At 39.0% G+C, this 25931-nt stretch overlaps 1 protein-coding gene across 1 annotated transcript; it reads left to right on the forward strand.

Annotated features, from left to right (window-relative positions):
• The first annotated feature begins 2 nt into the window (after positions 1 to 2).
• On the forward strand, positions 3 to 24339 carry TRAPPC11 (trafficking protein particle complex subunit 11). The gene is made up of 29 exons (XM_065695287.1): positions 3 to 463; positions 1376 to 1545; positions 2060 to 2130; positions 2954 to 3068; positions 4455 to 4554; positions 5296 to 5369; positions 5602 to 5698; positions 6546 to 6679; positions 7014 to 7161; positions 7991 to 8084; positions 9428 to 9507; positions 9604 to 9682; positions 9775 to 9829; positions 10907 to 11052; positions 12167 to 12228; positions 12325 to 12457; positions 13053 to 13183; positions 13680 to 13835; positions 14344 to 14531; positions 14693 to 14841; positions 16356 to 16477; positions 17140 to 17259; positions 17620 to 17685; positions 17781 to 17937; positions 19381 to 19489; positions 20303 to 20394; positions 21281 to 21414; positions 21789 to 21956; positions 23397 to 24339. Exons 1-29 carry the CDS (start codon positions 260 to 262, stop codon positions 23439 to 23441), a joined length of 3399 nt encoding a protein of 1132 aa, XP_065551359.1. The 5' UTR covers positions 3 to 259; the 3' UTR covers positions 23442 to 24339.
• Positions 24340 to 25931: the final 1592 nt, after the last annotated feature.

Consider the following 25931-nt stretch of genomic DNA (forward strand, 5'->3'; position numbering starts at 1 on the left):
GATGCCCGGCGGTAGCTTCCCGGGGTGGCGGCCCACCCTCGCCCTACCCGCGGCGGCTCCCGGCTGACGCCGCCCGGTGCCGAGCCGCAGCCCGCAGCCGTGAGCGGCGCGCCGGAGAGACGGACGCGGCGCGGCGTCAACACCCGGCGCGGCAGGGGAAGAGCTCCCGCAGCCGGAGAGGAGCGGCCGGCCTGGGCCGCGGGGGCCGCGCTGAGCTCTGCCCTTCTGCCGCCTCGCAGGCCGCCGACCCGGGTGCAGCATGACTCCGGCGCAGTGGGACTTCCCGGTGGAGCTGTGCTGCCGGCCCATGGCGTTCGTCACCCTCACCGGCTTGGACGTGGTGTACAACGCCGTGCACCGGGCCGTGTGGGACGCCTTCTGTGCCAACCGCAGAGCCGACCGAGTCCCCATCTCCTTCAAAGTGCTCCCCGGCGACCACGAGTACCCCAAGTGCAGGACGAAGGTAGCGAGCGGCGTGTGCCCCGGCTGCTCCCGTCCTAGCCGGGTTCAAGCGTCTGCCCGTGCAGCAAAGGCCAGCGCCGGGCCCGGGGTGTGCGGGAGCTGGCGGCTGCCCGAGGGGAAGGGCCGTAGCGAGGGCTGGGCTGTTCTGCCTGGTTTGCGGACGGCCGAGCAGCACTCGCACTGCTCGGCGCTAGCCGGACCTCTGCTGTCTGCTCCCTCACTGTTGGGAGCCTGAAGCTTGAGGAAGAAATGTCAGGGCCAAGGGCGTTGTGATGGAATGCTATGGACGCATGGGAAACGAGGGTGCCTTAGCTCATAAGCCAGAAGCGGGGAAAGTCAGTATGATGTCCTTTTTAAAGTACTGCTGGTCATTTACTCACCTTTAAGGTATGCTTCTAAAATTTGAGCTTTAATGAATTCAGGGAAAAACATAAAGCCTTTAACCAAATGAAGTGCAGCAGAAATAATCTCTCTGCTGTACTTTCTGCTTTGTAGTGGCAGTTAAAAAGCAATGTCAGTGGGTTCCACCCTTAGAAAACCATGTTATTTTGTGATGCTGACAAACAGCAAGAATCCACGCTGGCTTCTCCTAGCTCAGTTTGAGAGGCCTGTTTTAAATTGAACCTAATATTTGACGAAAGTGTATGAAACATGTTTCTGAAGTTGACCCTTTTCTCCAGTCTACCTGGAGTCTGTTCTTTGTTGCTGTTATCTCAGACATCAGGCCCTGATGCCAGGTAACCAGGGGTATGTCTTGCTTAATAGGAAGCAAGGGCTTGAAGGGACCAATGTTAAAGTGAAGATGACAGACATATTCTCAAGTGACAAGAATATGGAGGCAGTTCCCTTCCACCTGGTATAGATGTCTCTAAATGGATGTGGTAGCTTGCTTTAATAATCTCAATATTTTCAGAGGACATCCTATGAATGGTATATTCCAAAAGGAATCCTGAAGACTGGTTGGATGAACAAACATCTGAATTTGGTTCCAGCACTTGTGGTGGTGTTCTATGAACTAGACTGGGATGAGCCACAATGGAAAGAAAAACAGCTGGAATGTGCTACTCGAGTTGAAATTGTCAGGTAGAGTCTTTTTCACTTAGTTCATAATGTATATGGTTTAGTGGGAGGTGCCCCTGCCCGTGGCAGGGGGGTTGGAACTAGATGATCTTAAGGTCCTTTCCAACCCTAACTATTCTATGATTCTATTACAAGCTAAAGGCAAGTGTGAATTGCAGAACCCTTTGTGTATGTTAAAACATATAAATAGACATAAATGAAAGGGAACTTGAGCCTTGCTTTGTAATGTACAACTGACTATAAAGAAACTATCTTTTAATGCCTTATTTGTAAAAATTACTTAAGTAAAAACAGCCTCTGAAGTTTTGCTTAACTTAAGTCAGGACAGCTGTTCTGTCCCATCTAAACAAAAATGGAGACATGGCATTCTGTGAATGATGCAGCATGTTGTTGTGTTCAGGTTTATTTTCCTCTATATAAAATTCTTTCAATGCTTCCATCTAGACTGAAATCTCATTTGTTCTCATTATTCAGAAATAAGAAATGAAACCTTGATTCTGTGCTGTTTCTATTTTAGGCAAAGCTTGCAGGGAAGAAATACGAAAGTTGCTGTGGTTTTGATTCAGAAAAAGACACCATTACCTCCAGGTACTAGAAATCTCTCTGCATGGTTGTCGTGATCTCATTTTTCAGAGGGCCTGATGGTCTGAGCCCCTATCCTTTGTCACATTATCTACATTCTTAATCTAAGGTCATCTACATATATTAAATGTATTGTGGCTGCAGAAGGGTGTACAGATGGAAAGAGTGCTCTAAGTATTTGATACTTTTATCCTTAACTTTTTCCTCTTGAGTACAAGTCCATCTTTTGATGCGCGGTATCAAAAATGGCTTGCCAGTGTAATACACTGGGCATGCCTCCTTGTAAGCAACTTGCATTTCAAATCTTGCTTGAGATTGAGAAAAGCTGTGAAAGCAATGAGAACCTAGAGGGAAGGGTATTTGCTACCTATGGAAACCTTTCAGTTTAACTCAGCTTTAATGGTTGAATTTTGGGAGTTAAGTGGATCTGTGAAATGTGATATGTTATAACCTTATGTTTCTGTAGGGCTCCTGCTTGGCTGTAGCTGCATACTTTCTAGTGTCTGGCAAACAGATGTTTGTTTTTCTCTGCCTGCTGTGCATGTTTGTCTTTTCTGGATGCTGTTGTATTTCTCAAGACACATTATCACGTTCTGTGAGATGAAAAACTTATGTCATACTTGTAGGTTGTTGCTAGCTAAGCCACTCCCAGAAAGTTTCTGTAATGTGTTCTGCTGGATGGAGCAGCTAATACTATTTAAGTAGTAAGAAAGAATGTGGTCTTAGTTTTATCTGCCCAACATTCTTCCATATCATACTAGTCAAGCTTTTAGAGCTTGTATGACATTGCAGCTCTGTATACCACTTGTGCTTTCCTTCACTTCACTAGGGGAAGATGTTATTGCATCAGAGAGGGCAGCAGCTTTATGTAACGCATGTGACCTTTCTGGAAAATCCCTCTTTGTACTTCCACACACTGATCATCTTGTTGGTTATATTATAAGGTAAGTGACTATAAGACACTGTTTTGCTCTGCTGACCATGGATTGGTTTACATGACAGTAGGCCTGCTGGCAACAGGGTGGGTACACCCATCTCAGAAGGGGAAAGTGATCTTTGCACAGGAGTTAGTAGGGCTTATTGAAAGATCTGTAAACTGGATTTGGAGGTGAAAAGGGATAAAACCAGGCTTACTACAATTAAGCCTAGAGGCAGCATGCCAGTGTTTGAGGGGCAGTATGCTAGCGATGTCCTTCAGTCTGCTGTCTCAGGGGAGATAGGGGGTGGAGATCCATATTATAGCAAAGATGCAAAAGTTATTTATGTTAGAAACTATGGGAGCACCTGAGAATTAGGGCTTCCCTCCCAAAAGGAGGCGGAGGGATAAATAGCCCAACCGAAGTGCATCTACACCAATGCACACAGAATGGGCAACAAATAGGAGCTGTGAGAGCCATTGTGCAGCAGGAAGCCTATGACATGCACAACTGGAATGCTGCAATGGACAGTTATAAACCCTTTAGAAGTGATAGAGGCAGTGGGGTAACTGCCTTTGGAAGCGGGGCAGGCAACTCAGAAGGGCTACAAGGATGTTGTGAGGTTGTGCAGGGAGAAAATGAAAAGGGCCAAAGCCCAGCTAGAACTTAATCTGGTTACTGCCATAAATGAGAACAAAAAAAAAACATTAGTAACAAAAGGAGGGCTAAGGAGAATTTCCATCCCTTATTGGATTCAGAGTGAAATATGGTGACCAAGGATGAAGAAAAGGCTGGGGTACTTAATATCATCTTTCCCTCAGTCTTTAGTGGTTAAGACTACTTGTTCTTTGGGTACGCGGACCCCTGCACTGGGAGACAGGGATGAGGAGCAGAATGAAGCCCTCATAATCCAAGGGGAAGTGATCAGTGAGCTGCTACACCTCTTAGACACACACAGGTCTATGGGGCCAATGGTAAAGAGGGAGCTGGTGGAAGTGCTCACCAAGCCATTTTCATCATTTGTCAGCAGCCCTTGCTAACTGGGGAGGCTCAGTTGACTGGAGGTTACCAGTTGTGACACCCATCTATAAGAAGGGCCAGAAGTAGCATCCAGGGAACTACAGTAATTTTATACGTTTCTTGGAAATACATCTTAAAATAAATGATTATGGCCTTTCAAAAACAAAACCTACTTGTTCTACTTTGTGCTACCCTGATGTAATGTTTTTGTGTGAAGCATTTTTGTCTGCACTCTTTCCCTGTGTGGCATCTTACAGGAGAATTTAGTAATACCTGAAGCTAATCTGTGAACCCTAAAATAAGCATGATTGAAAGTAACTTGTTCTGAAGTACTTCAGAATTTCTTTGTGTGGGGGAGAAACTTGATGAAACTTACGAGCAACTTTGTTGCAGGTTGGAAAATGCTTTCTATGAGCATGCCCAGACTTACTATTATACGGAAATAAGAAGAGTTAAGTCTCATAAGGAATTCTTGAACAAAACCACTCATCAGGTAATGTTGCCCTGTTTTTTAAATACTTTGTAAGTTATATTGCATGTTAAAACATTAAAATAAGGGTTGTTTGTTGCTTGAACACTTATATTCCCCCTCCTTCCAACTTAAGTTGCTTTCTCTGAGTATAGAAAGTAAACCTGGTTTTATTTTCTGCAACTTACTTTCATTTTGATTGGTTTTGTTCTTACATTTATTTGTCTTTCCTACATTTTCCTTAGAGGAAAAGCTACAGCCCAAAAATGATGTTCTCCCAGTAAGAAAACCTCAACTATTTCATTATCTATGTGGTTTAACCTATGTGAATGTAGTATCTGACCAAGTTGTGGGGAATGCTTTCCTTAGTTATTTCAAACTTAAAGTTGCACTTAGTTTGGCTTTTTAACATTTGCTTTTCAGATTGTCTTGCTCAGACAGACAGTGTTCTGTTGCAATTGCCAGCTTCCTTCTCTTGGAAGCTGGGATCCAAGTGGTAAGCTCCAGACCAACAATGGACATTGTTGGTGTAAAGTTTTTGGGGTGTTCCAAAGCTTGTCCTCTGTTCCAGGGTAAGAATAGATTAAATCCTGATGAAACATAACTGCTGCGTCATAGTCACAGAGAGGACTATTAGGAAATAGTTGCATAGTCAGTTTTTCAAATCAACTGTGGTATTATGTCAACGTCTACAATTATCACCTTTATGTGCTTTGTAGGTAACAGGTATGTTTGTAAATGATGTACATTGGTTCTGTTTTGCAGCTTTTGTTTGTTAGACACCAGTTCAAAATAGCATTCTTCAATGAACTGAAACAGGATACTCAGAATGCTCTCAAGTAAGACTCATGTAATCTTCCTCTCTCCTCTCTACCCCAAATTACTTCTAAGCCATTGACTATAATAAATGTTTTCCTGAATGCAAAATTATTTAAACATGTATATAAGGGATGAGTTTTTCATCGGGAAGAACGCTCTGTGATTGTAAGGTTGTTTTCTGCTGTTGGTAATCCTATTCTTAAACTTTATTATCTTGTATGATTTAACACTAATTTAAGTATTCCTGTTTAGAAATTACAGAACTGCCTATAATCTTGTGCACGAACTGAGGTCTCATGAAACAAACATGCTGGAAATCAAGACCATGGCAGGGTTTATAAACTACAAGGTAACAAGTGTGCTTCTAGTCTTTGACAACCTTTACTTAAAAACATTAAAGATACATTTGAACTTTTAAACCTTTACACATTACATTTTATATTGCTTTTAAGGAGATGGATTAGAAATGGATATTAGTAGAGTACCAGTTACACTCAGACTTGCAAAGACTTCTGAATTCTGCGTGAAAGAAAGTTCCTTAGCTGAAGTTTGGGAGTATCTTGAAGGATTTGAGTTCATCTGAGATGCAGTTGCCTTAGAGGCTCTTAACTCTCACTCTGTGCATGGGGGGAGGGGAGGGATGAAAACAAGGGTTGCTTGTTTCTTTGAATATTTGTGTCTTCTTGCAAAGCTTAAGCCAGTGTACTTCAGTTACTGCGTGTTAGGAAGAGGGAAGTAAGTCTTTAAGAATCAGACAATACTTTTGTGGTATTTGGGGGGCTCTTAGGTAAAACAAAACTATCCTACTATTTAGAACAGTACTGGAGTTGGATTCCATCAAATTCCATCTGCAGGTGTCAAACAGAATTACCTTCCTAGTGGCTCTGCATTTCTGTCTTGAATTTGGCTGAGTTATGTACTCTTTCACTGATGGCTTGGGGGAAAAAGGGAAGAAAAATAACATTAGGTGGAATAGAGGCCACATGGTTTCAGATGTAAACCATAATGCACTACATCTCTCTTTCTCCCTCTTTTCTATGCTGTTTGAGTTCTTCATAAATACGTAAAATCTGTTTGGCTGTATTGTGAGTGGTGGGTTGGTGGTGGTTGAGGGGTTTGGTTTTTTTTTCTTTTAAACCTAATCCTTAGCAGCCCAACACAATAATTTTTTTTCCTCTTATTTTGATTTCTTTTAGATCTGTCGCCTCTGTTTTCAGCATAATACTCCACTGGATGCAATTGCTCAGTTCAGGAAACATATTGACTTGTGCAAGAAAAAAATAGGAAGTGCAGAACTGGCTTTTGAGCATGCTGCCTGGATGTCTAAACAGTACGTTTTTGCTTAGTTATGTTCCTGGTTTAGTTCTTTTATATAGCCTTCTGAAGTTCACTTGTCTAGGCAAGATACAAATTCTGAGCTCTTTATCTAAGAAAGATAGACTAGATCATAAAAGTTGTATGATGTTATTCTGCTTTCCATTGATTATTGACTTTTTTTTTCTGGGAATGAACAGGGTATGAGACATGCAGCCACAGAACTTGGATGTGAAACTTCAGAGAAGTGTTGTCTGTCTTAAGACTAACCAGGATTTTTAATACAAGTGCACCTTTCTGTTCAATTTGCTGTTCTGGGCATAATCTTGGCTATGATTTGGTTTTTATAGGTTTCAGGCTTTCGGTGACTTGTTTGATGAAGCAATTAAACTGGGATTGACAGCAATTCAAACTCAGAATCCAGGTTTCTATTACCAGCAGGCAGCGTACTATGCACAGGAACGGAAGCAACTAGCAAGTATGCTTTGTAGCCATGATGTAAGTTGGGAAGGCAAAAGTGCTTTGCAAGTAACCAGATAGTAAATTAGCTAATGTTTTAGTCTCAAATGGTGGTGGAATAATCCATAATGTGTTTAAAAAAAAAAATTCCAAGCAAAGGCTATGTAGAGGGTTGTTTTTTTTCCTGATGTTACACAAATCTGTTATCTATTGGAAAAGGTACTCTAGAGCAAACACGTTATTTTATTACAAATAATTCTGACGTGTTTACAACATAATTATTAAAAAACCCCAACAAAACAACTTTCTCCATCTCTGGATACCTGAAAATTTACTGGTTGGTTTTTCCAGTATATTTTTCTTGATGTCCACTGTATCTGATTGCTTACAGGAAGCAGAGAAACAAGAGCATTAGTATTGAAATGTGTGTATGGGGAGGGTGCTGGGGGTTGTTTTAGGTTTTTCTGAAACTTGCCTGGCAGAAGGGGCTCCATGGAAACTTGATCTCTGCAGTTGATTAACTGTACATGCTAATTATATGTAGCTACTCTCCAGCTGATGGGTCCTGAGTTTTTAAAAATGTCTTTGTTCCTGTTGGTGCTATTAATTTGTTGTTAGGAACTAGTATTTAAATGGATTATTCTCTAACAGTGTTTGAGGTGAATGAAATAGAATGTCAGATTGAATGAGAAGTATTTAAATGTTTGGGTTTCCTGAAGTACTATTTTTATTCAGATGGCTGGAAAGCTTATATGTTCTTAAGCAAATTTCTTTTTATGTGCATGTGTATTGGAGCATCAAATCACTTTTCATGCTTTAAAATGAAATGTCAACCCTTTTTTTATTACTATATCTGCTGAATTTACAGTCCTCTGTGATATATCCCAATCCGGATCCCCTGGAAACGCAAACTGGAATGCTTGACTTCTATGGGCAAAGACCATGGCGGCAGGGAATATTAAGTACGTGTCTGTGTCTTGTGTCTGTGGAGTTTGGACAAACTTCTTTAGGTGCTGATCCTTCCCAGCTTAGTGGCATCAGCATGTGCTCCCTTTTCCACTGAGACAGGCACAGGGCTGGGACTTCACTCTTTTGTTAGTTGGTGGTATGACTTGAACAGGTGTCAGCTGGAAGCACAAGAAGCATGTTTGATCTCTGTAAGAGACAGAAAAAGGAACCTCAGGTTTATGCAGGATCAGGTCTTCAGTAAAGTTAGACCATACTGAAGCTCTGCTGCTGCCTTGTTTCTGTTGCTGCCTAAGCTACCTTAATAATTGGCATGCTTCAGTGAAATGCACACCTGCAAAGAGAAAGTGGAGAAGTGGATGCAGCAAAAGTAATGATGCCCCTGAAATGTTTTTGTTACAAATTTAACTTTTCATCCATACTGTATCTTGTCAACTGTAGATAGGAACTCGTGCCCTTTTTTTTTTTTTTTTCTTCTGAAAAAGCTTTTTGGATTTTGAAATGGATTGAGAGGATGCAATGCCTTGGTTTTAATCTAATAATGGAATTCGTGACTTTCCTAGAAAGCAGAATGTTTTCTCAGAAATTTGGACTTTGAATGTACAGCTTTGGGCTGTGTATGAATACACATGCATTTCTGAGATCTTCATTGTTGACTGTGGTTTTACTTCCCTTTCTTCCTCTCCATTTAGTCTCCTTTATTCTCTGTGTATCCTTTGGGCTTTTCCACTTTATCATTGCCATCTTCTAAAGACTTTGGTTCATTTACTGTAAATACAGTGCTATCTAACTTCTTTTATCTTCAAGTGTTACTGTTTTAAAATTAGTTAGAATCTACTGCCAAGGTTAAAGAGTTTAAGAGAAACTTTACTTGTTAATATATTCATGGGTTTTGATTCCAGCAAAAGTTCATGGTCTTTTAAAGTCCTATACAGTTCTTCATATGTTGGCATTCTCTATTGCTAGAGACATCAGCTTGAATCCTTACTTGAGCTCAGATAGGGAGAGGGCTACAAATTTGTCTTAACATACGCACTTTAAATGTTAATAGGTGCAGTTGAAAGACTGGGCTGTCTTAGTGTAGTTTTGCTATTTTTGGGTAGCTTCAGATAACTTCTTTTAAACAAAAGGCGAGATGCTTGTTCCAGAACTTCCCTTCTAGAACGTTGAGGATGTACGAGTTCTTAAAGTCACGTATCCGTCTCCTAGGCAAAAGAATGTTTATGAGTTGGAGTGTGCTTGAGTTGGAGCTTGCATTGCATATGGGTCGCCACATAAATAGTTACCTTTGGGTCTGGATAAAATTCAAATTTCATGGATTTTTCACTGTCTTATGCAGGCTTTGATCTTTCTGATCCTGAAAAGGAGAAGATGGGGATTTTATCCCTACAGTTGAAAGAGAAGAATGTCCTTCACTCGGTAAGTTTTACTCTACAAGAAAGCCCCTAAAATTGTTCTCTAACATTCAAATGTTTGCATGTCTAATGATATCAGTAATTGTTTTTTATCTGTTAGGAGCTAATCATCACTTTGTTGAGTAATGCTGTTGCGCAGTTCAAGAAATACAAATGTCCAAGAATGAAAAGTCATTTGAGTGAGTATAGATAATCAGATGCTTTTTTTTTTTTTTAATTAATTTTGCAGAGACTTTCAGTATTGATCTGGATTTCTTTTTCTTTTGATCAGTGGTTCAAATGGGAGAAGAATATTACTATGCTAAAGATTATGCCAAAGCTTTGAAGTGAGTATCATCCAGCATAGCTTCTTTTACATGCTGTTGTTCTTACTAAGACCCCATGTCTTATTACTATGGATTAATGTTGGAAGCTCATCTAAGTTGCTCATTTTGGCTGAATTGGATTGACACACAATCTTTGGAGCCTAGGAACTCCACATAAATTAAAGAAAGCAAAACAGATATGATGAGTCAGCTATTAGAGTAGAAAAACTTCCTGTTACAAGCTGTTGTGAGGATTTGCCTTATTGGGCAAACTTTTTATTTCTAGCTCACCAAGTGCTCTCTCTGTCCTTCCCAGAAGTGATTTCTGAAACTTGCAATGAGAATATAGTTATGTTTAATTACAGATTTGTAGTTCCAAAACTTAAAAAAAAAAAAATGTAGCTGAATTTAGTTTTTGTTTATGTACCAGGGAATTAGGAAAAGGAATTACTTTCATTGGTATGGAAGGAATTACTTTCATTTCTGCTATCAATGTTTACAGAGCTAGGAGACCTTAGTGCTGAGGTACAGCTACTATCTCTGAAGGATGTGTCTTACACTTAGTGTCTTAACTTTGTGGTTTTTAAGGGGGAACGGTCAAGCTGGTGTTAAGAGTCCTTCAGTGTTTTCATTGGTTACGTTTCAAATTTCACATGTTATAAAGGGAGTATGTTTGTGGTAGGAGAGGTGCATTTACTGCTGTTACTAACTGACTGGAAGCTACATGGAGGAGAAGATAGTCTAGGATAAGCAGATCAAAACTTACTGCATAGTCAATAGTAAAGTGTATTTTTAATGCAGTGCTGGACTTAAGACTCTTCTGTCTAGTTGCTGGTTTTCAAGTTCTTTATGTGAAGACAAAGGAGTTTTCCTGTTGGTTTCTTCTTCTACCCTGAAATAGAAAATTAGTGGAGTAAATGTGTTTCTTTACAGCAATTTATGCTGGTTTCAAAAAGTCATTGCTGTGTGTAAACAGTAGACTTCAATCTAGCATTTGTGTCAGCGAAGATGAATTTTCTATTAATGATAACCAAATAAGTGCAAGCTTCTAAAAAATATTGGTGTGTATAACTTGTTTTTCTTTGACTTTTACTGCAGGCTGTTGGATTATGTTATGTGTGAATATCGCAGTGAAGGATGGTGGACTCTTCTCACTTCCATATTGACAACGGCTCTCAAATGTTCATATCTGATGGCTCAGCTGAAAGATTATATAACGTACTCTTTAGAGCTACTGGGCAGAGGTATTCTTTTTAAGAAATATACTCAGCCTGTACAGAAAAATTAAGAGTACGTGTATTTGGAAGTCTGACAAATCATCGTCAGGCACTGTGCTTAGAGTAGTTTAGATGTTCTGACTACGAAATATCTATGTACCTGTGATGAATTTTTACTGCCCTCTCTCATATGCTGGGAGTTGAATTTTCTTGCTCTTATAAAATTCGTTGCATTTAAATTGCCTGTGTCAGGATATCTGAGGCACAGAGCTTCCTGTGAGACTGTTCAAGTAGTGTAACAGAAGCTTGCTGAGCTTAGGGATGGAGGAAGAGCTGTAATAGAGCTAAAGAGGAAAAACAGTTTTTGTAGCAAGTAACAAAGCTAGCACCATTTTTCTTGGCTTTAAAATCCCGATGTGTTTCTTTTGGACTTCTTTCTAGAGCTCTGCTGATGAAATATGCGTGTGGTATGTTTTAGGAAAAAAACGTGACACAGGGTGGCTGCACAATAATAATGCAAGCACTGTGTTTTGTATAATGTCTGTTAATTGATATTTCTGTAGAAATGATCCTTTTGTGCCCTGAATCACTAATTAATAGCACTGTTGGAGTAGGTGTGGTAAAACTGGGTTTGCATCTTCTGTTAGCTAGTGTGTCTACTTTGCCAGTGAGACAAACCCACCTTTTGTGATCTTCAAGAGAAGGGTGCTTACTTTAATTAGTCCTTTTTTTCTTTGTTACCGTCACTTTCTCTAGTTGTTGTTTCTAATGTTATCCAGATTTAATTCTTTGCATGTTCCAGACTTTTCTGCTGTTTCTTCCGGTTTTAAACTTAAATAACATTATTAAATAGGCATTATTCTGTTGGGATTTTCCTCCAATAAATTATGAAATGCTTGTCTAACAAAAAGTATTTTATTTGGTTCCAGTGGAAGAAAGAGGAAATGCTTAAAATCAGAGAAGTTCTGAAAACTGAATGAATCCTTTATTGCTGGTAGATGAATGGTAGAATTTTTCCCCCCAGAATGTGTTGGTTTTTTTGAAAGATGCAATCTAAAGAAAAGGTTTACTTTTAAGTTAAAAAAAATAGTAAGGGGACTTGCTTCAGACTTGCAATGTTTGTTTTTGTTCTGTTTGCTAGCATCTACTCTTAAAGAAGATCAGAAATCTCGAATAGAAAAAAATCTGATAAAAGTTCTAATGGTAAGTGGCAAAACTACTACCTTTTTAAACAGTCCTAAGAGTGGTCAGTATTTGGTAGCCCTCTCTTATTGTTTGTAATCTTCTATCTGGATACAGAACGAAAGCCCTGATCCTGAGCCTGATTGTGATGCTGCGGCTGTGAAAGCATCGCAGAAGTTGTGGGCTGACCGTGTTTCCTTGGCAGGCAGTAATGTTTTTACAATAGAAGTCCAAGATTTTATACCATTCGGTAAGTAAGAATGCAAATTAACACCAGATCATAAAATTTGATGTAGCTGTATCTTGAAATTAAATAATTAGGAAAAACTATAAAGCTATGAAGTGTGTACTAAAGCCAGCAAAACTGAAACTCTTGTTTCAGGACTGCTCTGTTCTTCATCTAAATAGTAAGATAAGAAATCATGAGGGAAGCCCTGATATGGATTACTAAGGTGGAATCCCTTGCTTTTTGAAAGACTTCTGCCAATTTGGTGTGCTTTGAAGTAGGGCTCTGAGGAAACAGGGCAGAATGTGTGAAAAGTAATACTCCCCGTAGAAAGAGGGAGCATGAGAGTGTTAACTACAAAAGAAGTGTATCTAAGTGTACAGGATTGTTGGGGTTTTTTTGGTTTGGGGTTTTTTTTCCTGCTAGACATTTGTCTCTCCTCTCCTCTGCAAAGGTTTTGGCCAAGTGCTAAAAGTGGCTTCCTGTGATGGTGTTATTAGGCAGATTTGTCCCACTTGCATACAAGTGGAAGTTTTAAAGAGTATATGCAGAACAATCCTTAACACAATTATTTCAAGAGTTTCTTTTCTTATGTTCCTTTTTTTTTTTTAAATTCCAGTGCAATGCAAAGCAAAATTTCTTGCTCCAAGTTTTCATGTTGATGTTCCTGTGCAGTTTGATGTATTCTTGAGAGCTGATTGTCCTCATCCTATCAGGTTTTCTAAGCTATGCATCAGTTTCAATAATCAGGTAACTATGTTCTATCTATCTGTGACCTAGTGATAGAAGCTTATCATAAGAATTGAATAATACCTAAAAAAAATCCAAAGTTCTTTTCCAAGAGTTTGTTAATTTTGAAGTTGGAAAGTTGGTTTTCTTTTTGCATTACTTATCAGTCTTGACAAGTACATTGATGCTGTGATAAAACTTCCCAGTGCAGTTTGATTAATTAATCTATTGTATCTTTGGGGTTTTATTGTTTCCTGAAGTTTCAGAAGTATCATTTTAATCTCTTATTTCTCCTGATGTTCTTGCATGAAGTTATATTAATATAATGGATATTTTGTGTTAAAGAATTGTGTTGTAATTACTTGCTAAGTCTAACTTCTGTAGTGTGAAAAGTAACAAGAACACATATAGTTTGATCCAGTAACAGAGAGCCTTAATATTTGCTTTGCTAGCATTGGTCTCTAAAGATGTCTGAAGTCTGGGTTTATCAACATTTTTCCCCACTCCTCCATTATAGGATTACAACCAATACTGTGTGGTAGAAGAAGGCTATCAAAAAAGTGATATTCTAGAACAGTCATCTCAAGGAACAATGTGCTTAGTCCCTGGCAAAACGAGAAAGTTCACCTTCAAATTTGTTGCAAAAACTGAAGATGTAGGGAAGAAGATTGAGGTTTGTCAATTTATTTTACACCCTTCTTGCTGATGCTTACAAAGAACAGAAAACTACGAAGCTGCCTCTAATCTGGCACCAGTTACTAACATCAGTGCAGTTCCAGATGTCTGAGTTCCTGAAACTCAGTACCAAAATTAAGGAAATTTGATTAACAATTCCAAAGCAAAGAAATTTCACAAAACCTTAAGTATTGCTTCAAGGTTTTGGTTTTTTTCATATGGGTAGCATCTTTAAAAAGAATAAAAAAGAGGGGGAAGGGGTGGTATAACACTATGGGAGAGTAAGAAACTACAAAATACACTGCACACACGTGGATACTTTTCCCACCACTGTTTTATTAAATGAAATCAATAAAGTGGTGAGGTGGCTTCAACTTGCAAAGCTTCGAGAAGCTTTGTCGTGATACACATCATTATTGTGCCTGTATATGTTGGAAAACTGTATTTTTATGGTAGGTGATCTGAAAACAAAGTTATCAGTATGGGCCTAAATTTGTGTTTATCAGATCACCTCTGTGGATTTGATCCTGGGAAGTGAATCTGGCCGATGTGTGATTCTGAACTGGCGTGGAGGAGGTGGAGATGCTGCTTCATCTCAAGAAGCATTGCAGGCAGCACGTTCCTTCACACGAAGACCTAGGCTTCCAGATAGTGAAGTGCACTGGGACAGTTTAACTATTCAGGCAAGCACTATGTGAGTAAAAACTTGGTAATATATATAGTGTTTCATTGTAAATTTCCTGAGAAATCCTAATCTTCTGAACTCTCTTAAACAGTAGGCTGTTTTGATCTTTTTAGAATAGGCTTAAAAACTTGTTATTTAAGTAACATATAATTGAGTCTTTTCTCTTAAAGGATTATTTCTAGAGTGCCAAACATTTCTGTTCAGCTCCGTCATGAACCTCCTGCCCTGACTAATGAAATGTATTGTTTGGTTGTGACAGTCCAGTCACATGAGGAGACGGTGGCCAAAGATGTTAAGCTTACAGCAGGTTTAAAGCCAGGTATTTGTGGTTATTTTCTTTTAATCCAGTAGTCTCTGAATTGTTTCCTTGTACTTGATGCAATGCAGAGAAATACAGTAAATGGCACTCTTGCAGTAATTAAGAGCCAAACCTAAGCCAAGGTTGGGAACTAAGAAGTACTAGTGGTAAGAACAAGAATGAGCAGACTTACGCAGTTATTGTTATCTTCACCGCTGCTTGACAGTGGTGTTTATGTGGGTATTTCAAAAGATAAGTCTTTACAAGGTTGAAAGAAAATGTGGAAGCTTTTATATTCCTTCCTAACCTTTAATTTGCTTGTAATTAAATCATCCTTTTCCCAAGCAATAGATATCTTCCTTGCTGAGATGAAGGTGTTAGCCAGTGCTAGGTAAACGTTTTCTAAGTGTATTCTTCATGGGTTTTCTCCTGCCCTCACCCATGCTTTTTTCCCTGTCTTGTACAGTGTAGTTTGCTTTTTAAACAAATTGAAATTTGGGGAGCAGTGGAGAACTGAGACAGTATTCCTTTGAATGAAAAGGAAAAAAGACAAGTATTATATGTCTAAGTCCTCGTTAGCTGTATGTAGTTATTGCTGACAATTTTCAGTATGTGAAGTCCAAATGTTATCCTTGGTATGTCTTTTTGTAGCAATTATCCAAAAAGGCACGAATATTTTTAGGATACTAGTGTATAGGATGCAGTGTATGCTGTGAACTCTGAAATGCAACCACATTTCCCTGTACAGTGGTACGGTTCTTTAAGCTTGTTTAATTGAATGCTTGGGCTTGGCTTTTAAAGTAGTGTTTTAATAATTGGTCTTGATTTTTATTTTTATTCTCCCTCTTGATCTTGACTCTTAACTTGTGATATGCAAGGTCAGTGTGTGTTTGCCCGTTACATTAAAAAAACTATTGAAACTTGACATTTCATCTGTAGGGAAGGCAATATATTTTCCATGGAGCCAACTCTTTGGCTTGTTTTGCTTTGAAAATTATTCCACATGATTGCAGTAATGCCCGCAATCTCATCAACCTCTGGTTGAAGAATGGTGGTGTTAACATCTATACATTTGGGTTTATGTATTTTCAGTGCAGATCTGGAAGAACAATTTCATAGAGGTGTGAAATCATTTAGTCATGTTCCTGAAAACAGAAGAATCGCAGTACAGTGAAACTTCCTTTTTACTTCATATAGAGTACCAAGAAAAGCTTGACTCGCATAATTGTGTTGTATTTTTTTATACGGTAGGGAACACTATCTAGGTATGACTTCTGATTTTTAAGATTTTTTTTTTTTTTACTGGTCTAAATAGATGAAACACAATCCTTGCAGGATGTGAACCCTCCAACATAAACTCAAGGTGTCAAATCCATCCTCTGCTGGTACTTTTGAAAGGTTCCCTCAACCATAAGAACAATAAGTCCTCATGCGTTGTTTCTTGAGATTGATGTCTTACTATCTTTAGTTACTGCTTTCATGCTTCAGTGATTTAAGCCTGTGTGAATATGAAAGCCCGTTTTTTTTTATCCTAGGGCAAGATGCAAACCTGACTCAGAAAACTCAGGTGACTCTTCGTGCAACAGATGCATGCGATGACTCCTTTCCTGCACTGCTTCCTGATATTCCTGTAGGAGACTTGCAACCAGGGGAAAAGGTGAAGGCTTAAAACCTTCTTTCTATATTGCACTTAAGAAAATGGGGATCAACCAGGAAAATGTCCTCATAGAAGGATCTGTGTTTAGTTCAGATAACTATTTAATTTATTGGCTTAGATATGGCATATTTTACCTATTACTTACTTGTAGTTTAGCATTTCTTTATATATCCTTTTGGACTACATTTGGGAATAAGGTGTATTCTGGGATTGATAAAACATGTGGGAGACAAAAAATGAAATAGAGGCTTGTCTCAATTATTAATTAAATGCACTGCCTAACAGCCATAGATGATAATAGTCAGCAAGTGTGATTCAGCCTGGTAGAGGATCAAACGTGCAGGTGTTGTGTTGCACCAAACTGAAATTGTGACTAGTGAATTAGAAGCTGATGTACCATATATTATACAGTAATGATTCTCTTGTACTGTTAAGCGGCAGACGAGCAGGAGTAGTGGAACAACTGGAGCTGTGCTAATCTGGTTAAAATAATTCTCTGTGTGACTAAGATCATGCATTATAGGAGATTCTTTACATGTAGATGGCAGTGTACTATTGCCCTCTTGGACCAAGTAAGATGATTAAAAAGTTTTGGACAGCTCTAGGCCTAATTAATATAATTTAGGTATAGCTTGACTTATACTGTCTCCTTTATTTTGCAGCTGGAAAAACCAATATACATTCGTTGTGGAACAGTTGGTGCAAGGATGTTTCTGGTTTACGTTTCTTACTTAATCAACACTATCGTTGAGGGGAAAGAAATCATCTGCAAGTGTCACCGGGTAGGATGTAAAGATGATGAGGAGTTGGAGATACGTTCATGAAATGCAAGAAATATTCTCAATTTAAAGGCTGCAATTCCAAGTCTCTTAGAAACCTTTCTAGTAGATAGAAAAAATGCCAAATCAGCAGTATGGTAGCCCAGCTTAGGGTGAGCAGTTTCATAAGTATAATCAAAAGACAAGTTTTCTATATTCATTCTTAAATATCTTAGATACTTTCTGTCCTGGGGAGGACTTTTTACAATGATGATTTAAAGTTGCTTAACATTAGTAACCTTTAACATCAATAGCCATATCTGAAACTAAATGTAACTTTTCCCCCCCCCCCTCTTCTTCCTACTGCTTTTGTTACCTATGCAGGATGAAACTGTAACAATAGAAACAGTATTTCCTTTTGATGTCTCTGTCAAATTTGTCTCCACAAAGGTATGTGTTTGAGAAGTTGCTGATATGTTGGAATTGCACTATTTTCAGTAGTTGTGCCTTGTTTAGTTATCCAGAGCTTGTATCTATCTTCACAGTTGGAGCACTTGGACAGAATATTTGCAGATATACCATTTTTACTGATGACAGACATCCTGAGTGCTTCTCCTTGGCCTCTCACCATTGTAACCAGTCAGCTACAGCTATCAGCTTTCATGACCCCAGTAGATCAGTTGGAATCTTATGTGGAGAATGGTAAGTTTTTCTTAAATTATGCTATCAGAAGGATACTTTTTTGCATAAGTTGGGAATAAGAAAAAGGGACATCTTAAAAACCATTTGCTTATCAAACTCTAAATAGAAGGAAGCTGCTTAATACTATAGTTGCTTGCTGGAATGCAACTTAAACAATAGTTCTTACAAATGTAGTTGTTCTTCACTAGATCAAGTAAATAGACTTGAACGGTAGACAGTAACCAAAATTCTAACTATAGCAGATGTAAGGGAAAGCATCTGAAAGTACTTCTGATACACAAATTTCTAGATATCCAGATGAAAAGACACTCAGTATTTCCAGTGTTTATGGGCTTTGTATACTTTCTGGAATGCAAGCACATTAACTTTTGGATGCTGCCTCTAAGATGTAGTAGTGTGATCCATGGCCGTGGTTGCAGGCATGAAACTGAAAAATGTGAAGCTAGACAGAGTGTGCTGTGAAAGAACAGTTAGAAGTAATCATCTTTTTATACTAGCACAGTTTAATAACTTAAATTTATTTAAATGTCTGCATTTGTTGAGTCAGAGGTGTGAAAACGTGCGTATTCTATCAAAACTGGGAATAAAATGAGGCAGTCTGGGTGGCTGCCTGATGGTGGGGCAGCTGTCCACCCGTGCAATCAAGGACTTGTAAGACTCTAGTTCCTGTGCGGATTTGAGAGTTAACTGTCAAGAAGCAGTTATTTCCCAGGTCCTTTAGTTCTCAAACTATGATATTTCATCTTCAGCTCTGGCACTTTGTGCTTCTGCCAGGAGGCGTGAACCCCCTTAAATACCAGCCATTCAGCTGCCCACCTTCTGGGTTGGGTTGTTTGGGTTTTGGTTTGGTTTTTTTTTTCTTGTAAGACTTAACAGAGATTAATGATTAATTTTGAATGACTGAAACATGTATTTTCTGAGTACTTTTTTTAGTAACTCTCTAAGGGAAAAGTTAGTTTTCTCAGTCCATTCAAGTGGAAAGGAGGAAAAAGGAAGGAAAAAGAGTGAAAATGTAAAGCTAGTAGTTATTTTTTGTTCTTCTCTCATCCATCTGGGTGGCAGAGGAAAAAAGTCTGTTGTTTATCATGTTTTAAAACTAAGATTATCTTGTGCTGGTACCTTTTGAATCTGCTGTGGGAGAAGTGTAGAACTTAAATTAGTGGTTTTTTTGTGCTTTTTGGTGTGTATGAACTGTAAATTTGCAATGACTTGTATTGTTTGTACATGAAAGGCCTCATGATGCCGTTCAGAAAGTAAGTTTTCATAGATCTGTGTGTTGTGATACTTCATGATCTTTATTGAATTCACATATTCTGTAGGCATACTTTGGAAAGCACTTCAGAGGCCTTTCTGGCTGAACACTTGTGTTGTATTGGACTTTTAGACTTGGTGGCTTCTGCAGTAATGATTATGCTTTGATTTTAAACAAAATCTTGCTGATAGTTGTTTTACAGACAGGTGAGAGTGCCAGTGAGTGCTTTTGCCTTCGATGTCCTCCAGTGACTAATGCTAGTGGAGTAGCAACTGGATGTTATATCATTTCCTGGAAGAGGTAAGTGTATATGAGCCTGGAGGGGGAGGAAATAAGGTGCTCTGGGTTTAGGGATGATGGTGAGTTGGGTGTGGGGTTTTTTTAGGGTTTTTTGTGGGTTGGTTTTGTTGTTTGGGCTTCTTTTGGGGGGGAGGTGGCGGGAGCGGGGCAGAGTGGTGTTTCCTCGTTTGGTGCTTTTTTTCTTCAAGTTTTTTGGTCTTTTTGATTTTTGGATCTTCCTGTAGCAAGCACTGTCTAGGCTTTGGACCTTACTAATTACTGCTTAGCTTGTTAGACTTTCGATTAAATACATATTTCATTTAAGAGATAAATATTATGTGACTGTGGTTTTAACATTCCATTCTTTGTAAGAACTTAGGTCAATTACAAAGCCATTTTGTTACCAGCTGCTCCTGGTTTTCTCCAGTCATGAAATACTTCCTTTGAGAAGCCAAGTGAGAGGGACAGTTTTACAATAGCAGAAGCAAATTTCTTAAATGGGAAAGCTGCTTTCCCACCCTAGATTGTGGATTTAGGTATTCACTCAGTTTTCCAAGACAAATGTTGAGGTATATCTTTCTTCTAACTTGCTTTTATTTACTTTTAGAGCTGTTCGTTTCCTTACTTACCTTTTGCTATTTTGCCATGCTGTAGCACTTTCTTAATTTTTCTTTGCTCAAGCAAAATGAAAGGATTTGTTTTTTTTCCCTTCCACCACTGAAATAATGAAAATTTTAGTTTAGTCACATAGAAGTGATGTTCCTCTGGTGCACTCACTTGATACTTTATGATGTATAAGTTTCAACATGATCTGTGTTTGACTTTCTTCTGCAGAAGTTCACCTGTGGAAAGTGTACCTGTTGTTAGCACAGTCATCACTCTACCACATGTGATTGTAGAGAGCATTCCCCTCCATGTTAATGCAGGTAACATTAATTTGATGATATATATGTCCCAATTAGAATTTTTAGGAGTTTTACAGCATCCAGAGCTTACATTTACTGTGGCAAAAAGCAAAAAACTGATGTTGGGTATTATTGGAGCTAGTGAAAGAAACTGTCATTGCTTAGACTTCTTAAAGCCTTGCCCTATTTCCCTCCTTCAGTTGAAGGAAAAAAATGGAAGGTAGACACACATACATTCTCTTAAAAGCTATCAATGGATAGACCCATGTTACGTGGTGGCACAGAGCCCATAGTTACCTCTGCTGGTGCTGCCTTCCCAGTAGGTTTCTCTAGATGCCTATGGCAACAATTGTGCCATCCACCTACACCCTGGCTGCAACCGAGGAAAGAAACAGCCTGGAGAATTGGAGCTGCTGGCTTGCAGGTGAACTATTTCTGTACTCGCACTTCACCTGCACAAGAGCAGAAGGGGAGTGAATGCTCACTGAGCACACAGAATTCCTACGCTTTCCTCAGTGTGGTTTCCTTTATACTGAAATTCTTCCACCATCTCTTCCTGTTCAAATTTGAAGGAGCTTCCTGACTGTATCTGATAAGGTCTTGCTGTTAAGTATTTTCAGCTTACCAACCCAAGTGACTTCCTAGTTAGCATTCCTGGACAGCATTGGCAGTTGAGGGCTTTGTGACTAGGTGCTGAAGAAGTGTTAATGAAAAGTTGTAATGAAGTGGTGTTCTGTTCTTTAAGCTTTTCGTATGAAAAATCTTGTCAGAAATGCTTTTTAGGTACCTAGTTGTATTTTTTTCTTCAAACTTTTCACTGCTGTTTGCAATGGACTTTTTTTTTTTTTTAATGTGTGGAACTTTAAAATGTATTTTGTATTTGAGATTACTTACTTTCTTTCCAAAGATCTGCCATCATTTGGTCGAGTCAGAGAATCTCTACCGGTCAGATACCACCTGCAAAATAAGACAAACCTAGTCCAGGATGTGGAGGTGTCAGTGGAACCCAGTGATGCCTTCATGTTCTCTGGCCTTAAACAGGTACAAAATTGTCACATCTACTGATCCTGCTGGCTTCTCTGGTAGTGAAGAATACATTGGTTAGACCTACGCTGATGTGCAGAAAAGACAAACTCATTATTTATAGGTGTTTATGGTAAATCCTGTCTGGAATAATGCATGGATGCAGAATCCATTTAAAGAAGGGCTAAATGGAAGCCTGACTAGGAGCTGCTTGCCATGTTGTTTATGGGTTACATGGTGCTTCAGTATAGAAGCAATAGCTCAACTAGAATAGGAGAGTACTTGTATTCTTTCCAAGTCCAGAAACTAAGCTGTATAAATACAAAGTAAATGGAGTGCTTTTGGTCACAGAACCCATCTATGGTTGTGGCTTTTTTCCTTTCTTTTTTAAGATCCGATTAAAAATCCTTCCTGGCACAGAGCAGGAAATGTTATACAACTTCTATCCTCTGATGGCTGGATATCAACAGTTACCATCTCTTCATGTAAACTTGCTGCGATTCCCAAACTTCACTAACCAGTTGCTCAGACGATTCATACCAACACACATTTTTGTAAAGGTAAGACTGTGAGAAGTGCCGTGTGTTTAAAGGGTCCCTATGGGACTGCTCAGGTTTGAGAGACCACCCTCCAGTTCTGCTCAAAGCTGAGTGTTTCTAAGCAGACTAAAATGGCCAGATTCTAACAGTTACTTGCTTTGAAAAGTCTTGGGTTGTGCATTGTTGTCATCAACCAAAATCCTTAGAAAATCTGTTTAAGTACAACAGGTATTTGGATACAATTAAATGAGGGAGCTGAATGCATTTAGCCTGTGCCTGGTATTCCAAATCTTAGTCTGTAATATGGGTTTTAAAGCTGTATTTTGAGTACAGTGGAGTGAGAAAAATATGATACTTTAATACTATAATTTGTAGCACTTCTGGGGGGGGAAAAAGTGTTTGAGTAACCCACATGACTAGGCTCAGAAACACAGCAGCATCCCACACCTCCGTAAATAATTTCCAAGAACACATTGTTGTGCTGAATCACTCAGCCTAGATTTACTGTTTTTTTTTTCTTAAGTGGTACAACTCTGAAAACAATTCAGTGCATCATGAAAAACAGATCACAGGCTTCGTCTGACTTTCTAAGAGTCATTTAAATCCAGATGCCCAAAACAGTGCTTTCTCATTCCACTGCTGCTGTCTCCAGAATACTGTATTCCACTTTTAGTTAGACTCTTAGCAAGCAAGGAGCCAGAAGAGTTTGTTTATATGACTTGAGGTGGACTTGTTCAGGCATTTATAATCCTGTTTCCAGGAAACGGGCCTGGCGTGCTTTCAAGTTTGTTTTAGCCAAAAGAGGTGGGCAGAACTTACCTTTTATATATGCCATCTGTCAGTGGTTCTTCTAGATTGGTTGTCAAGATGGCCTCCGAAGTCAATACAAAAGGCGTTCCTCAAAAGCATGGTATTCCCAACACTCCTGTGGAATCTCTTGGGCTTCAGAATTATTTGCTTTTGTTTTGGAGTTGTCAGGATCTCAAAATCCCCTTATTTTAAGGATGCCTTTTCTTCTTTGAAGCTTCCTCCTTCTCTGTCCCATCTCTAGTGATTCTGCTTAAAATTCCTCCAAGAAACTGACAGTCTCATCCCTGTTTTGTTAATTAATAATAATCAGCTTTTTATACGGTGGTAATCTCGCATCTGTGATCAGCCAGGCCTTGTCTTAAGCTGTCCAAAGGTGCACAGAGATGGCATGTGACAGGGCAGTTAAGGAGCGGAGGCCTCTAACAGGTATTCAGTGGGCCAAAATGAAGTTTCAGTTGGACATCTTCTGTGTTTGTGCTACTATTGGAAACCAGTAGTACATACAAAGCTACGCGTGTGTACTAGAGCTACATTGATCAACATAATGTATTGCAAAGCAAGTTTCATAACAGCCTTAGTCTTTTGTGTTTGTGTGGTGTTTTTTGTTTGGCTTATTTTTCCTGTTTTAATTCTGTCTTTGTTTTCTCACAGCCTCAGGGTCGTCAGGCAGATGATAACTCGATTGCAGCTGCATAACTGGTGGACCTCTGCACTTAAAGAAAATGGTTTGTTGCACAGAATATGTAAAGCTCACTTTGGAAACGTGGCTTTGATCAAACAATAAGAATTAAATTTTATTTTTGAATTACAACTCCTGGCAGAACTAATGTTTTAAACCCCTCATGTCTTTCTTTAAGGAATAAACACATGGGGAAAACTTGGTGCTTTATTTAATGGGAGCATTCCTTTGAAGTGAACTTTGACTCTTAAAAGTATTATTAAGGCATATTACGTGTCTTGAGTATTTCAGTGACGAAATGCTAATTCATTTGACCAAAATGGAAAGATGTTTTCATAATTAACAGTAAGTTGAAGTCCAGAGTTTGTAGTTGGAGAGTTACAGCATTGAAAACTATCATCTGTTATGGCAGTCTGTTCTGTGCCACTTGTGTTGAGGGCACACCAGGGTATGCAGCAGAACAGTGAACTACAAATGGTTTCATTGTAATGTTGGAATTAAGCAGCTTACTAGTCCATTAAAACCATACATCTAAAAGGCACTATTGCTCCAGGGTAAGCCATACATCCAAATTCGAATTCAGCAGTTGGTCTGATGAGCAAAGGTATTCCTGACAGTTGTACTGTCCAGCGTGAAGCTGATATGGTTTTGGATTATTTTTACACACACAGCTTTCCAGATTTAAGATGTGTCTTTGGTGGCCTCCTGCTGTGTGAATTAGAAAAATGGACATCCTATTGTTGAACAGCTCTGGATGAACTGGTGTTTAAAATACAGTAGATCATGTATATATACAAAAAATGCATTGTGAAAACTTCTGTTGTTTAACTTTCTAAATAATTACATTTTGATTGCTTGGAAAATACCTTATTTATTGTCAAAGTGAAGTTCTAATAAACAGCTTGTGACAGAGTACTCCTGAAACTGGGGCCTTCATTCTGTTTTCACAGCCGCACAGCTGTTGTTTCATAACTGGTCTATTTTGAGGGCTGATCTTTCACTACGTAAAAGGGGCCTACAATAAAAATGGGGAGAGGCTTTTTAGCAGTGCCTTTTGTGATAGGATGAAGAGCAATGGCTTTAAACTAAAAGAGGGGAGATTCAGGCTGGATGTGAGGAAGCAATTCTTTACAATGAGGGTAGTGGAACACTGGCACAGGTTGCCCAGAGAGGTGGTGGATGCGCCATCCCTGGAGCCATCCAAGACTAGGCTGAATGTGGTTCTGGGCAGCCTGATCTAGATGGAGATGGCCCTGCTCATCGCAGGGGGGTTGGACTAGATGAGCTTTGAAGGACCCTTTCAACCCAACGTATCCTATGATTCCAAGCCCAAAATAACAGCCATAATACTTTGAGAAAAGCATTAGAGAAGCATGTAAATGTTCTTTACCAGCAGAAAGACTATAGGCCAGTTGGCAGCCCTGAAGAAATGTGCATAAGCATATACAGCTTTTCCATGGAGTGCAGCTGTAGTTTATTAGGAGTTTTTTCTGATGTATAGAGGTGACTGACAAACCATGCTGGTAAGGGCAAATGAAACCTTCCTTATTCTTTGCCTAACTATCATGAACTAAGTGGCAGTCATGGAATAGGTATTTTATCTCTTTTAAGAGTGGAAAATGTATTTCATTTCCAGATTATAATTTTGTTTGTTTGTTTTAAGTAGCCACTCAGATGACAGCAACTCTGGCACCTCTGCTACTGCTTCTGAAAAGACATGTTGATGCAAGTGGTGTGTTTGGTGGAAAACTGGGGTGCCTTTTTCCCCCCACTGAAACGCTCTAATAGCGAAATAGTTATTTGCATTCCTTTGAGAAAGGGGAAGGCACAAATTGCTTTCATGGTTACAATGATACTGAAGTCTGAAGTGAATGGTGTAAAAAGGTTTCTACTTAAAATGGGGAGTAGTGAAAGTAGGAACTGTAACAAAATAATGTAGAAATACAGAAATGCAAACTTGCCTCACACCATGGAAAAAAAGATACTGCTTTGCCATAGCTGTAATTCCTATTCTTTTTCTCGTGTGCAAAGGGAATCTCGTTTTGTGTGATCTTTGTAGCTGTAAACACTACAAAGCAAAGATTTTTGTCTTAGTTGTCTGCAAAGTGCTAGGCACACCTTTTATGCTATGTAAATGACTGATGTGAATGAAAACATGCAGCAAGCAGGAACCACCTTGTTAAAAATGCTTGAGAAGTGATTAATGATGACTATCTTCCTGACTCATACAACTCTGCTGCTGAGGGGAATGTTTGTGATTCATAACCCAGATCCCTTTGGAAGTCTTGAGGAGATAAAAAAAGCACATGTGTAAGTGTAAGTTTTACTGTTGTTTATGATGTTTTGATGAGCACCATTCAAACTTCAGCATATACAATTTCAGTGCAGTCTATTTTAATTGGAACTAATTAAGCATCAAAGAAAAAAACCTACTTTTAAACTTTCAAACTAGCTTTTAGACTAGTTTAAAAATAGATTTCAGGGGGAAAAAATGGAGATCAACATGT

The sequence above is a fragment of the Lathamus discolor genome, chromosome 1 (genome assembly GCF_037157495.1).
Source record: "Lathamus discolor isolate bLatDis1 chromosome 1, bLatDis1.hap1, whole genome shotgun sequence".
Lineage (NCBI taxonomy): Eukaryota > Metazoa > Chordata > Aves > Psittaciformes > Psittacidae > Lathamus > Lathamus discolor.